General features: G+C 59.4%; 1 protein-coding gene across 1 annotated transcript in view; it reads left to right on the plus strand.

Moving 5' to 3' along the window:
* The first annotated feature begins 9,678 nt into the window (after positions 1–9,678).
* Positions 9,679–15,140, plus strand: part of LOC308529083 ((E2-independent) E3 ubiquitin-conjugating enzyme FATS) — a 94,769-nt gene continuing 89,307 nt past the window's right edge. Inside the window, exon 1 of the mRNA XM_081105094.1 lies at positions 9,679–10,373. Coding sequence (XP_080961220.1) covers positions 10,134–10,373 — 240 coding nt within the window. The 5' untranslated portion in view covers positions 9,679–10,133. The remainder of the gene's footprint in view (positions 10,374–15,140) is intronic.

Genomic DNA, 15,140 nt, shown 5'->3' on the forward strand with positions numbered 1-15,140 from the left:
GGCATGGGAATGAGCCCCCCCTCCCCCCCCCGCCCCCAGTTACTGACAATGCAAGTGCCCAGGCTGCCCAGCGGCGGGGCTCTGAGACCCATTGCCACCTTTGCCAGAAGGCCACGCCTCCCATGGGTGGCTCTCGGCCAGGAAGGCAGGGTGCCCTGGGCACCGAGGCAGACCCTGTGCTGGGAGACACAGGGCCGCGCTCCAGCCGGCTGTGGCTGAGGGCCCCCGTGGGCTTCGTCACCCTTCCTCAGGCAGCACCCCGCCTGGGACGGCTCCTTTCTCCCGTCAGTCCTCACAGGCTCAGTGTCACCTGGTGATCGTCTCGGAGATGCTGGTGGGTACAGGTTTCTCCTCTGTTTTGTTAGCTGCCCAGCTGTTGTCGGTGGGACGCTGGTCGCCGCCAGTGACCCCAGGCCATTTGGAAGTGAATATCTCAGTAATAGTTTGAAGCATAAATCTGTGTTTTATTCCCAGCGTCTTTCTAGTCCCCCTGAACGTGCAGAGTTGGAAAGGTTAATCTGGCCAAAATGCAAAGAGAATGAAGCACAGGCTTTCGTTCAGAAGTGGAGGCGGCGCTGTAAGTAGGATCGGAAGAGGCCTTGAGAAGCCGATCTTCTTGCTCTTGGAGAAGGAAGGAAATTGCCGGGTGCTGGCTGCAGAGTCAGGGGGAGAAGCCAGGGGTCTGAAAGGCTTGTTCCCTGCCCCTCCCTGCCCCGAGGAGTTTGGCAGGACTGCAAGGAAGAGGGAGAGTCAGACCACTAAAGAAGCCCGGGGCCAGCCAGCATGGCTCAGTGGTTGAGCATCAACCTATTCACCAGGAGGTCACGGTTGGATTCCTGGTCAGGGCACAGGCCGGGGTTGCGGGCTCCATCCCCAGGAGGGGCCGTGCAGGAGGCAGCTGATCAATGACTCTCTCTCATCACTGATGTTTCTATCTCTCTGCTTTTCCCTTCCTCTCTGACATCAATAAAAATATATTTTATAAAAAAAGAACCCTGGGTATCGTAGAGCAGAGGTGGGCGGAGCCCGGTGCCTGGCTGGGCCCAGCAAATCGGCCAGCCTGGCCCCCACCCTGCACAGTGCGGCATCAGGGGGGTAGGTGTCCGGGTGAGGGTGGGGGTGGGGTGAGTCGAGGCTGAGCAGGCTTGACCCAGTCCCACAGAGGCCTCTGCAGCCCTGGAGCCCCAGGCGAGAGCCTTCAGAACCTCCTGGTCCCTGAAAGAGTTACCCACAGAGCAGGGCGCCCTGTACTTTAACCTGCTAAGCCTGACCGCCCACTGAAGGCGGACGGAGCAGGTGGCAGAGAAGCTGCTTCCCGGACAAGGGGCCCTTTGAGCTGAGGCCTGGTCCCCAGGGGAGTTTCCCAGCGGGAGGTGGGGCGGCGGGGACAGGGCTGGAGGCCGGAGCGCCATGTGCAGGGGACAGACAGTCGGGGCTTTGTGTCGAGACGGGGAGCAGTGAGGGTGGCTGCCGCCTCTGGTGTTGGGGGTGGGGGTGGGGATCTGAGTTGCCTAATCCTGGGATGAATTTCCGGCTTGTGTTTTTCTGAAGTGTTAGATAAAGGTTCTTATCTTTCCTTTCCCCCTAATTAAATAATTATGGCATTGGCGCTGTTTTCATTATTGTAACTCAATTCACGCCTCTGCAGACTCACAATCACGTCACATTTTATAGACTCGACTCGCAGGGTGTCCTGAGCAGAGAGCATCTCTCTGTGGGAAGCGCAGGACCCGCCGAGGGTGGGGGGAGAGCTGACCCTCCCGTGACCTTGGGAAGCTGGGTGGGCACTTGGAGGCCAGGGCACCAGGCCGGGAGTAGCTGTGGGAGCCGCGGGCATGCCCTGGGTTTGCATCTCAGCTCGCTGGCCTCCTGCCGCTGCGCTTCGCCTGAATAATGGCTTTTTCCATTGTTTGTGGCAGATTTTTCTTCATCTTTCTAATCTGTGTTATAAGAGAGCAGAAATGTAATTTCCCCGTTAGCTTGCATTTTACATGAAAAATGGCCCCTTTGAATCAGACAAAAGGGAAGGCATCTTTCAAAGGGTAATGATCCCTCTTTAGTCAAATGGCAGCTCCCTCGTGTCCTTGGGGGAGGAGGCAACAGCCCATTTCCCCTGAGCCCGTTTTCTGTGGGGTCTCGCCCCCCACGAAGGACACATCTGACAGCCTGTGGCCGGGACAACTCGGACCCTCCGGCCTTCAGAATGGCTACCGCCCATAAATGAACAAATCAGTATGCGTGAGGGTATGGTGATGGCCGTTCAAATGTTCCCAAACCGGGGAAGAGAGACTGAGTCAACTAGCCATGAGAGACGGGCGGGAAGGTGCCACAGCCTGAGGCGGCCCTGGTGGGCAGCCACGACAGCACCCTGTCGGTGGGACGACCGGGAGGCTGGGCTGCAGAGGGGGCAGGAAGCACAGATCTGGGGGGAGAGAGAGGTACCCTCACAGGCTGCGTGTCCCGACGGCATTGAGGATCCAAGGAATGCATTTCTCCTCCGCCCGGGACTCCCACGGCACCTGCTCTTAGGAATAGACGTCCGTACCTGGCAGTGAGCAGCCGCTCTGGCCAGGAGGCCCTGGACAAGGCCCCGCCCCTCGCCCACCCCTGTCTCAGCACCGCAGCTGCTCCAGACAGCCCGCCTCCCTCGCTCTGCCGCCTCCCCTTCTTCCTTCCTCACGTGCCAGCCGCCCATGGGTGGCCGCTGGAGGGGACATCAGGGACACACTGCCAATTATCTTCGAAGAAGCCCAAGTCCCCAGGACGGGAATATCCAAGACTCTGCCTGCTTCTGCCTTGGTTGAAAAGCATATAATTTTCCACTTAAAAAGGAGCTTTATAGTAAAGGACCATATGGCCCACATTTGCAAGATCATCCTGATTTCAAATATTCTGCTCCACTTTCAACCGATCGGGTCTTGTGTGCATTTCAGAGCAGCATTTTCCTTCCTTCTTCTGCTGTGGGGAGAGTCGGTGCGGGCCCAGCAGCTAAGGCCAAGGAGCTCGCGGCCCAGCAGAAGGTTAACGGGAGCAGTGTGTTAGGATTCCTGGGGTGGCAAGTGACAGAGACCCACCTGGACAACGAGAGAAGCCACTGGCTCCAGGAGCCCGAGGGTGGATCCAAGAAGCCAGCTGCCAGGAGGAGCAATGGATTCCCTGCCTGGACGCGTCCTCTGCCCAGGCCACCGAGCCACCCGGAGACGGCACCTCCGCCTGTCAGATGGCTGAGCTTGGCCGGGACCTCTGCCCTCACCCATCGTCTGTGGGCAGCGGGGTCATGCGATTGAAGGCGCGCTCCTTCAATCGGTGAGCTGTCTGTCAGCTGGAACCCGCTGCAGGAAACACTGCAAGGACTTGCACTTGGAGCGACCTCTGTAAGTAATCAATATTCCCACAAGCTGTTTGGGAGCAACTGTAGCAAACCTGTCAACACCAGTTTATTTAAAAAAAAAAAAAAAATCCGGGTCCTTTTGTGTGTTTCCAGCATGACCCAAACTCTAACGTTCTTGATGCGCCCGGAGCTTTCCAGGAAGATGGCGGCGGCCTGAACCCCGCGGTCGGCCCTGTCTTGCCCGCGGTGCTTTACGAGGCTGCCGGGCCGAGCTTTATGCCGACGTAGCTCCCTCTGACCAGGTTGTCTGTTTTTCTAATTTAACGCGTGTGGATGTTCGTGTAATCCTGGAAGGAAGGGGAAAGAGCAGCCGCAAGATGAATGAGCGCGGGCTTCCCGCGATGGAGAGGAGCGGCTTCTGCCTGTGAGCTCGGCTGCTCCCACAGAGCGACTTGATGGATAGGACAGCGGCAGGGCGAGACAAGATGAAATAAAAACGGGGCTTAAACCTATTCATCAGATTGAAGATCTCGGTGGAGGCGTCACCCTGTGAGCACAGTGGACTGAGATATGAGGAGACAGCGAAATGTCCCCTGCCCCCCAGGAGACAGGCAGGCGAGATAGGGAGACGATGAGGCAACGAGGGGGGACTGAGCAAGAGCAACAGGTGCTCAGAGCGATGGTGCCGGCTCTCCCCTCTGCTCCGGGTCGGTACCCGCGGGGGCTCTGGACGCTCCCTCCTGCAGCCATGGCTGGGCTCAGGTCCGGGCGCAGAGAGACGTGGGAACGATGCCAGCGCCGGGAAGTGCCCGCCTGCCCTCCGCAGGGGTGCCGGGGCCACCCTCCCAGACCGGGGGCTCCAGGCCACTTGCCTCACTCACCCCCACCAGTGGGGACTTTTTAGGGTGCTCAGCTCGTAGCCCAGTTTTCATCTCTGCGCTGTGGCCCTGAGCTGTGGTCCTGATACAGTATATGCAGCACTTTAGTTCTGCACAGATGTTGGAAAAGATGATGTAAAAATAAGGAGGAAGCAGAGTCGCCATCTTCTTGTCCAGCACCCCCCGGACGCACAGTGTCTGCGCCAGAGCCCAGGCCAGCCTTGGAGACCGTGTCCCGGAGCCCCCGACTCCAAGAGCCTCGAGGGCAGGGACGACTCATAAAAAATATATATGTTTTTATTGACTTTAGAGAGAGGGGGAGGGAAAGAGAGAAAGAGAAACATCAATGCGTCGACATCGCTTGGCTGCCTCCTGCACGTCCCCCACCCCCCGGGCCTGTGCCCTGATCAGGAATTGAACCAGGGGCCTCTTAGTGCATGTGTCAGTGCTCAACCATTGAGCCACACTGGCCAGACAGGGACTACTTTTTATTTAGTTAGTTTATTATTTTAAAAAATATTTTTTATTGATTTCAGAGAGGAAGGGAGAGGAAGAGAGAGATAGAAACATCAATGATGACAGAGAATCATGGATCGGCTGCCTCCTGCACGCCCCCTACTGGGGACTGAGCCTGCAACCCAAGCCTGTGCCCTGAACGGGAATCGAACCTGGGACCCTCCAGTGCGCAGGCCGACGCTCTATCCACTGGGCCAAACCAGCTGGGCGGGACTACTTTTTAAAAATTAATTTTAATTGTGATAAAATATCCACAACAGAAAGTTTGCCATCAGAACCATTTTTAAGTGTACGATTCTGTGACGTTAGGTATATGCACATTTTTGTACAACCATCTCCCCCATCGGTCTCCAGAACTCTTTGGTCTTACAAAACAGCAACCCTGGGTCCATTAAACACCAGCTCCCCCACCCCTCTTCCAGTCCCTGAAAGCCACCACCCTACTTTCTGTCTTTCTGGACTGACTATGTCTGGTACCTCGTACAAGGGGACTCACAGCACACTTCCCTCTCGTCTCTGACTTATTGGACTCAGCAGTGTCCTCGGGACGTGTCCTTCCTTTTTGTGGCTCAGAACTGTCCCCTCAGAGGGACAGACCGCATTTGTTCGTTCCCCGTGAAGGGCACTGGGGCTGCTGCCCCTGCTGGCTGCTGTGGGTGATGCGCCATGACATGGTGCGCGAGATCAGTCCCTCTTCAGAACCCCAGACGCGGGCGTGCGGGTCCCCTGGCAATTTCACGCTCAGTTTCTCGAGGACCCGCCACAGCGCTCTCCACAGTGGCTTCCCCGCTGTGCCTCCCCGAGCAGGATGCAGCGGGGCTGCGTCCCACTTCACTCGCCTTCCTGCGCCCCGAACCGCGCCTACCGCGGGGGTGCTCAGAGGGTGTCCGTGGGTGAACCCCGAGGGAGGGAACTGCCTGGGCTGTGGCTGGGACCAGCGGGGTGGACACTGGTCAGCAGGAAGCGCCACCCAGGACCACCCAGCAGCCTGAGCTTGGACTCGAGTTATTCATTTTCCAGCGGACATGCCAGAGGGTGTGCGTCCGCGGCCTCCTCAGAGGACGGGGGCTACACCTTCTCAAACCTTGTCAGCGATTCTTCACGTTTAAAAACAGCCCCATGCTCGGCTGGCGTGCTCAGTGGTTAGAGCATCGGCCCTCGTACTGAAGGGCTGAGGGATCGATTCTGGTCAAGGGCGCGGACTTCGGTTGCAGGTTTGAGCCCGGCCCGGTCAGGGTGGTGCGGGACGTAACCCATAGGTATGTCTCTCTCCCAGCGACGTCCCCCTCCCTCCCCTCTGGCTGAAAACCAAGAGAAAACACATCCTCAGGTGAGGATTAAAAAAAGTAAAAATAGAGAACGCCCCCAGGTGTCTGCTTGTTCCCTGGAAAGCGCTGGCGGGGCTGGCCCCGTGGTCCTCGCTCACTCCGCGTCTCCCTCGCCTAGAAGGAGGGCTGCCCGCCATGTGCATTCCAGGGGCAGGGACAGGAACCCAGAGAAATGCTCGCAGGGCCGGGCGGAAACCAGCCGGCGGGGAAAGTGGCGGGAAACCTGCGAGGCCAGCGCTGGTGGCCGCCCGCAGGAGGAGGAGCGGAGCCCAAGGCTGGCCCGAGCACAGGCTGGCGCAGCGGCCCAGAGTGAGGGACCCAGGCCGAGGCCCCGAGGGACCCCGGAGAGCCCAGAGGGCGGATGTGCGCAGGGAGGGGCCTCGCCCTCGCCGGTGCCCAGGCTCAGGAAGTGGGCAAAGGAGGCAGTGCGTGCGGGACACAGACCTGGGCAGACCCGTCCAGCCGGTTCGCTCTCCTGCTCAGAGCCGCTGCCGTCCATCTGCCCCCTTGGCACAGAGTGGAACGCCCAGTGGGTGCTGCATAAATGAGCATTGATGGCTCACAGGAGGGGGAGCAGAGGAGCCTGTGGGTGACTCTGCAAGACAGTCTGTGCCACTTCCTTCTGGGACATTGGAAAAAAGCATCCAATTACCGCGGTTTCCAAACACTGTGTACAGAAGCAGGAACACATGTTCCATTTGCAGGAGAGAGAGAGGCATCCGTTTCAGAAAAGATAGATGACCGCTTTGCATCTCATTCATCTACTGAGCAACTACTATGGATATAAAGATCGCTGCTCACTGCGGTGACGGCCCTGGCTGCAGCCTCAGGTCACCACCCAGCACCGCCCAGTCCTTTCCAGGGCGCGGACTCCGTCGGCGACGGCCTTCTCCCAGCCTGGCTCCCCTGCCAGCCTCCTCGCTCTCAGCCCCTTGTTTTGTTCTAGAACCCGGAAGGGGAGGGGGATGTGGGGACAAAGAAGTGGAGAAAGACGCGGCCTGGTTCTGTGTCCTGCTGCCTGGCTCTGTGCCCAGCGGCCTGGTTCTGTGTCCTGCGGCCTGGGTTCTGTGCCCAGCGGCCTGGGTTCTGTGTCCTGCGGCCTGGTTCTGTGCCCAGCGGCCTGGGTTCTGTGTCCTGTGGCCTGGTTCTGTGCCCAGCGGCCTGGGTTCTGTGTCCTGTGGCCTGGTTCTGTGCCCAGCGGCCTGGGTTCTGTGTCCTGTGGCCTGGTTCTGTGCCCAGCGGCCTGGGTTCTGTGTCCGGCGGCCTGGTTCTGTGTCCTGTGGCCTGGTTCTGTGCCCAGCGGCCTGGGTTCTGTGTCCGGCGGCCTGGTTCTGTGTCCTGTGGCCTGGTTCTGTGCTTGGCAGCCTGGTTCTGTGCCCGGCGGTCTGGGTTCTGTGCCCGGCGGTCTGGGTTCTGTGCCCCGTGGCCTGGTTCTGTGTCCTGCGGCCTGGTTCTGTGTCCTGTGGCCTGGTTCTGTGTCCTGCGGCCTGGTTCTGTGTCCTGCGACCTGGTTCTGTGCCCAGCAGCCTGGTTCTGTGTCCTGCAGCCTGGTTCTGTGTCCTGCGACCTGGTTCTGTGCCCAGCAGCCTGGTTCTGTGTCTGGCGGCCTGGTTCTGTGCATCGCGGTCTGGGTTCTGTGCCCAGCAGCCTGGTTCTGTGTCTGGAGGCCTGGTTCTGTGTCCTGCAGCCTGGTACTGTGCCCGGCAGCCTGGTTCTGTGTCCGGCAGCCTGGTTCTGTGTCTGGCGGCCTGCCCTGTCACCTGTTTTGGGAGGGGGTTGTTTGGACGTTCTTGGCGCGCGCTGTGCCTTTGGGAGGAGAGAGGACGTCAGCGCCCACTGAATGAGTGAAGCACCATAAATAAAAATGTCACTTCCCCCGGAAGGGAAGCCAAATCATGCATTCAGAAGTTCCTAGTCATCTGCCTTCATTGTTGCCTCCTGCTTCCCGGGTCTGTGCGGGCCCTGCCGACAGTCAGCTCTGGAACGTGGCATAATCAGGGCAGCGTTCGGGGCGCGATGCCAATCCCGCTGGAGAGCAGGTTAAGAATTCAGAGGCGCGTTTCTGGCACCGGGTACCTGCGAGCTCCCCGCTTTGTGAATAATTCATTATTTAGGCACCGCGCCGCGTCTCCCACACAGCCCTGCCTAGGGGGTCAGGGGCACGGGAGGAGGAAGAGATCAGTTCCACAGATCTTTCAACACGCACCCATTCAAGGCTCATTTCTGTTGATTTGGTGCCATCGGACGGCAGCCCCGGGGGCCGGGTTGGGGAAATGGAACAGGGTCGTCTGCTGGGCGTCAGGGAGGTCAGGGGCCGACGGAGTGATTTGTTGAATGAGGACAGCAAAGAGCCCTTTTCCCTGCAGAGCGATGGCGTTTGGTGAACATGGCTGCAGGGACCGCCCCCGTCTCCCACTGGGCCGGCGTTGTGACAAAGTGCGGGCGCAGAGCGTGACGGGGGCCCCGCAGTGGGCTCTGCGGGAGGCGGCTCGGCAGCACAGCAGGCGTCCTTCAAGGCCGCCGGCGGGGCTCAGGGGATGAGCATCAGCCTAGGAACCAGGAGGTCACGGCTCGATTCCCGGTCAGGGCGCCGGCCTGGGATGTGGGCTCCGTTCCCAGGAGGGGCGGCAGGAGGCAGCGGGTCGATGAGGGTTCTCTCTCATCAGTGATGCTTCTGTCTCCTCTCCCTTCCTCTCTGAAATCAATAATAAACAAACAAATAAATAAACGACTGGACACCGTGTCTGTCTCCCAGGAGGGCCTCTCGGGGTCTCCATCGTGTGGCCAACCTCCCCCGGGGCCGCACTCGCCGTGCCCGCTGCGTGTGGAGGCACGGGGCCCTCTGTGGGCAGTGACCTCCCCAGGAGGGTCATTTGCAATCACTTCTCCATTTACCTGCCCCCATGGCTTTCCAGGTGGGGAAACAGAGTCACTGGGGGCCATCTCTGTGGGGGGAGAATTCCTGGGGGTAGGACATCTTGGCCTAGAGCCCCAGGAAGCTGCCCCCAGAGAAGAGCTGTCTGGGGCCTGGGAACACAGCCCGCTGCTCTCGTCGGCTCTCTCCTGCCCGGCCCCTGACCCTAGGCCAGCAGTTTCCGCCTCCGCGTGGGTACTGGGCTGACAGGAGTGGCACCCACACATGCCATGCCACGTGAAGGAGTCTGTCACGCACCTGCGTGTCTACGTGATCGCAGGTCAGGACCCAGTCGTTTTCAGCGCCGTGTGAATGTCCACTCCTGACATTGACACGTCGGGGGCAGCCCAGCACCCAGCACACAGGCACCTGCCCTGGGAGGCCTGACCCTCTGCCCTTGTTCCTTCCTCACGTTTCCAATCGGCGCCCCATCCCCCCACAGCCCTGTGATGGCAGGTGCTATGATTCCCACTCTCCTCCTGGGAGACTGAGGCTCAGGGGGTGGGGGACTGCTCAGGGTTGACTGGGGACCCCCCGCCCCCACCATCGTGGCCCACCCTCCTCGCTCGGCCCTGTTCCTCTAAGGCCCACTGGCCGCCGGTGCCGCTCTGAGCCCAAGTTCTCTTTGTCACGTGAATGTGTCTCTTATCTTCCCGGGCTGAGGTCACCCTTTGTGTGGCCGGAGCTGGGCTGGCCTCTCCCAGCCCCGGCATGGAAGAGCAGGAGCTGTAAGAGGCAGCCATGGCCACTTGTGGCTCCTTGGCCCGGCGTCCTGTAAATCATTTATGTGGGTTGGAGGGCCGGAGCCGGAACGCACGGAGCCTCCCGGTCACCGGTCACCGGGCGGATTCTGCCTTCAGGACGTGAGCGCAGGGACCCAGAGAAATGCGTCTGAAATCAGAGAAGAATCCAGGCAGCCGGGGAACGCAGGTGGGAGCCTGGGAGTCTCTTTATGGCCCGTGAAGGGCACCCTGGAGAGCCCCGTGCACCACCTGTACCTGGGGCCGCTGGGGCATGGGGACAGGGAGCTGTGAGCTGGAAAACACCGGGGCAGGTCGGAGTCGGGCCACTTCCCCGGTCCCTCCTGCTGCGCTCAGTGCCCGGGTGAAACAAAGAAAATTGTGTCTGCCGGGCTGGTGAGCCGGAGTCACAAGATTGCGCGTGTCATGCAGCACCCTGGGACTCCTGCAGGGACCCGTCCGCTCGGGCCCGCCGCCCGCCACGCGGAAACCGCCGGGCGCCGGACCTTCCAGATCAAAGCCTTCAGCACGGAGTTGAAAAACCATGTGATGGTCATGGATTTCGTGAAGAGCAACTGGTTTCCCTCCCAGAGAAGAGCCAAAGTGTGTATCCTCCGTCTGTACCGCGGCCTGAAGCCGGCCGAGAGGAGCGCCATCAGCTACGAGGTACCGTGACCTGGGCGGGGAGCAGGGGGCACAGGCCTCGTCCGGGGACACGGCGGCGGGGGGGGGCGGGAAGAAGGGGGCAGGGGCGGGGGGACGCGGTGTTCAGCAGACGGGCAGGTCAGATGCTCCATCATTGGTGTGGGGTTTTTGAAAGCCCAGGAGGCTTGGAAAAGACATTTCAGGTTTTGAACTAGGGGGCGGGGAGAAGCACACGGGATGGATGTGGTTTATACATGACACATGCCTGCGTTTGCAAACATGTATCAGTGCTCCAAGGAGTTGGATACATTGTATCCACATGTAGTGACGCAACCTTCCTGTGAGTTACATCTTCTGGGCGCTATACATGTGCAATCATCTGTCTTTAAAAACAAATTCCTATTTGTTTCCGGATGTGGTCGGCAGCAGGTAAACAGGGCTTGATCGAGGTGAAAAAGGACGGTTTCAGTTGGGCCGGTGAGAAGGGTCTTTCATGTGTGAGGGGAGCTCCGGTTTTCAAGCAGAGGCTGCCTCTGGGGGCGGAGAAGGAACCCCGGGGATTTCGAATGTCGAAATGAGGGACACAAATCACCCCGAAGCATATTTGCATTCTGCAGCCGGGATGAGCCCGCAGCAGTTACCGCTCCGAAAGTAAACACGCATGAAATCTGATCGCTCTTTATTGCACCGGATACATTATGAATGACATTGTAATTGACTCCCCTGTAGCTCACTTACCCATCTCTTTTGAAAAATGCAGCATGCAAATTGCTCATGTTTTATGAAAAGGGCACCTTTCTGAATATCGATGCTCTCATCAGGAGGGGCCCCGTGAATGCTGGCACCTGCTCCGGCCTTTTGTTCCCCACGCTGGCTTCCTTCCTCCCGGGCAACCCGAGAACCCGCCGGGCCGGGTGCGAGGCCGGCTTCTGCAGTCCGAGCCGGGGCTGTGAATTTCCATGCTCACAGCAGTGGTGGGAAGGCCACGGCCATGTCGGTGTTAATCAATCCAGCGGTCGCCGTCCGTGGCCCGGCGACCCAGGGCCGAAGGTGTGCGATGAGAGCACAGTGGAAAGAAGCCAGAGATAAAAGCTGGATGTGGTTCTCGCCACGTCATTAATGAGCAGGTGGGGACAGGACGTCATTGTGGGTTCTCCCTGCGGTGGTGCTCAGCCCTGGGGGAGGGAGACTTGTCGAATTACATCCTCTTGCACTTGACAGAAACGTTCATGGCGACCTTTTAAACCCCAAAATGGCAGACAGCAGCTCTGTGCCCCCATTTTATTTTTCATGCACAAAACTTTATTTATTCCTAGAGTAACAGTGAAGATAATAGTGTGGTAATTTTAAAAAAAGCATCTTTGCAGGAGGCTGTAAAAAACTTCATCGTGACAGTCATCATTTTTTTGTAACCTGTTTCCCTGGCCTGCACCCCCCTCCCCCCTGCCCCCTGCGTTACCAGTCACAGCCGACTGCAGAGGCTGCGTGCCTGCTGCCTGACTGGGGCCTGGAGTCTAACGTCTATGGTAAAGTGGGAGTGGGTCCCAGACCCGCCCCACCCATCAGGCGGGTCAGCTGGAGGGGCCTCACTGTGATTGGAGAAGTGGTCCAGGCAGGGCCTGCATCACCCGCTCAAGGGCAGGCCAACCTTGAGCACCGTCAGCGAGGACCCGTGCTTCCTGTCCCTCTGAGACCCCCGCTGCTTCAGGATCAAAGCGGCCCTTCAGAGCCTGAAATCGTCCCCACGCTGAACCGGTCGGACCCTTCCCGTGGGCGGGTCGGCGCTATTTCCATTAGGGAACCGGGAGAGAGGCCGCTTCCCGGCTCACTTCCCACCCGAACTGAGGGCGAGGCCAGTGCGCAGCCGGGGCCTGTTCACCGCGGCCCGGGGCCCCTGTGGTCTCGCGGGCTCCAGGGCCATCGGTTCACCTGCGGGCTTTGCCCATAAAGAGCTCGATGGGGTGAGAGCGAGCCCAGCCCCGGACGGGCTCCCGGTGCACAGAGGGGCTCGGTGAGAGGCAGGCTGGTTCTCCCGCACACGTGACCTGGGAGCGTTCGTTTCTGTAAACGCGTGTGGATTCCAAGTCCTTCCCGCGAGGACCTCCAGGCTGCTTGCGTTGAGTTTAAGGTCTAAGGCGGGCATTTTCCTAAGGCCGTGGCTTCGGTCCGGAGCTGTGTCAGCGCTCGGAGATGCTGCCTCTTATTGGAGATCGGAGTCGAACCACGGCCCTGCCTAGCTCTGCCGCCCGGCACACTTCTCTACTGACACCGTCCTGTTGTTGTTGCTGATCCTCACCCAGGGATATTTCCCATTGAATTTTAGAGCAAGGGGAAGGGAGGGGAAGAGGCACACAGAGAAAAGTACATCGATGTGAGAGAGACACATTGATTGGTTGCCTCCGGGGACCGAGCCTGCAACCGAGGTACATGCCCTTGACCGGGAATCGAACCCAGGACCCATCAGCCTGCAGACTGACACTCTATCCACTGAGCCAAACCTGCCGGGGCTGAAACTGTCTTTTAATAGAAAAGAGGAGCTGACCTGTTGTGCCGTCAGGTAACCAGGGTTGGATGCCGACGGTGGCGAGGGCCACCAGGGTCGCCCATTTGCAGAACCTGGATCCCTCCTGGTCCCCAAATGCCTCCCCCACCCCCCACAATTACAAACAGCGTGTGAGGGCTCCTACCCCTGCACATACTGACAGGTGTCCGACATCCACGTAGCTGTAACGGACCCGTGTTTGCGTGCTCGCCGCTGTCAATGCTGGGAGCGGGGCCACGCCCTGGGATTCCCGGGAAGCAGAGCCTGGGCGCCTCGCGGACCTGCAGACGGAAGGCCACGGGCACTCAGATGCGTGTGCGTCTCCCAGGCCTTGAATGGGAGTTGGCATCTCCTGATTGATGGTGGAGCCCTTTCTGAGGACAGGTGTGGGCGGGGGGCAGCCAGGCTCCCCATCCGTCTGCCGAGAGCTGACAGTTCCTAATAGTGCGACGAGCCGGGGAACGTCTCTGTGTTTGGTCATTGCCACTTGGCCACGCCTCTCGAGGCTTCTCAAAGCTTCCATCATTTCCATCTCTCCTTCCCACTCATCTTTCTGTGGTTGTTCTGTTTTCGGATTGAGCTAGCGGTGCTCAATTCTGGCTGAATGGACGAATCAGGGCGCACCTTTATTTATTTTTTCATGTACAAACATTTCCCGTGTTTAACCTATGCATGTTGATGAGTTCGGGCCGTATACACACAGGTGATACCGCCCCCACAATCCAGGGGCTGAACTTATCCACAAGCTCTAAAGTGTCGGCGCGTGCTTCTGTGGGTTGCTTTTTGTGTGATTTTGGGACATCCCGTTGGCATGTTTTGAAGCACACAATGGCGTGCCGTTCCTGTGGGCGCTACATTTACAGCGACTGCGACAACCTACCCATCCCGCCAGCCAAAGCATTATGCCCTCGGAGCCGCAGGTCCCGCCCCCACGGCCCGGCCCAGCAGCCCCGTGCCATTCTCCGCGCCTAGGATCAGCAGGTCTGGATCCCTCACGCAGGCGGCCTCCTGCGGCTGTGCCCTTGGCGACGGGCTTGTTTCACTCAGCGGAGTGTCCTCCGCTCCGGCCGGTACTTTCCTTTTTCAGGCTGAAGAGCGTGCGCTCAGTGTCTGCTGCGTCCTGTTAGTGTGTTCATCTGCGGACGGACATCCGTTTCCTCAGGGCAAACGTTAAAAGCTCGTGTGATGGAGCCCGGCCCAGGCCACGGGCAGGGTAGGGGTCTGTGTTGTGTCCTCGACCAGCCTGGGCCTCTACCCGAGCGGGCGGCTGGGGCTTGCAATCAGGGGGGTCTCTTGAGGCTTCTCAGCGGACGTGTGTCGGGCGGCAGCGGGTCTCGGTCAGGGGTGGCTCCCCCAGCCCAGGGGAGGTTTGATAATGTCCGGAGGCGTTTTGGGTTGTGACAGTTTGGGGGAAGATGCTACTGGTACCTACGGGGTGGAGGCCAAGGATGCTGCTGACGACCCTCCGGCGCCCAGGGCGGCCCTCGGCCCAGCAGCCAGGGACTCCCCAGATCAGTCGCCAAAACGGCCCTGAATGGAAGGCCCAGCACCCCCGCCTCCCATGTTCAGCTGCAAATCCGACCTTCGACAAGAGGACACGGAGACCGTGAGCTCAACCGCGTCACAGTCCCGCCCGCAGGCCCAGCGGCATTTTTCCTGGGGGCGCATCTCGCTCGGAGGAGCTGTGAGGACCTTGATTAAAGGATCAAATGGCCTTCACGCTCCAGTGGCCTTCGGAACCCTCAGGGGAACATGTTAAGAACACAGAGCCCTGGGAAGGGTGAGGTCCAGAGATCCATGTTTTTAACGTGAAAACTCGGTCATCCTGTTTGCTTTTCCTTTAAAAAAAAAAATATATATATATGTGTGTGTGTGTGTGTGTGTGTGTGTGTGTGTGTGTGTGTGTATTTGTTGTTGTTGTTGTTGTTGTTGTTGATTCTGCCGCGGGTCTGACACCCGGATCTGGAAGTTCCAGGCTAGTATTTCGGAACCGCGTGCAGCCAGGAGAAAACGATAGAGACGCCTGTGGTGCTGCCCGTGTTGACGCGGCCGGTGTGAAGGTCATGGGCGGGGAGGCAGGACAGAGAGGGCAGTGCCAGGGCCGGGCGCCGAGTGCAGGACAGTGGGAGGCGGGGCTGGCACGGAGGGACGGGGTCGGAGGATCCCTGAATGGCCCCATTGACCGCCACAGCTGTGTCAGGCACATGAGCCGTTTCCAAAGAGACCCGTCTGCGTGGCCCAGAGGG

This window comes from Myotis nattereri, assembly GCF_964212035.1.
Source record: "Myotis nattereri genome assembly, chromosome: 13".
Lineage (NCBI taxonomy): Eukaryota > Metazoa > Chordata > Mammalia > Chiroptera > Vespertilionidae > Myotis > Myotis nattereri.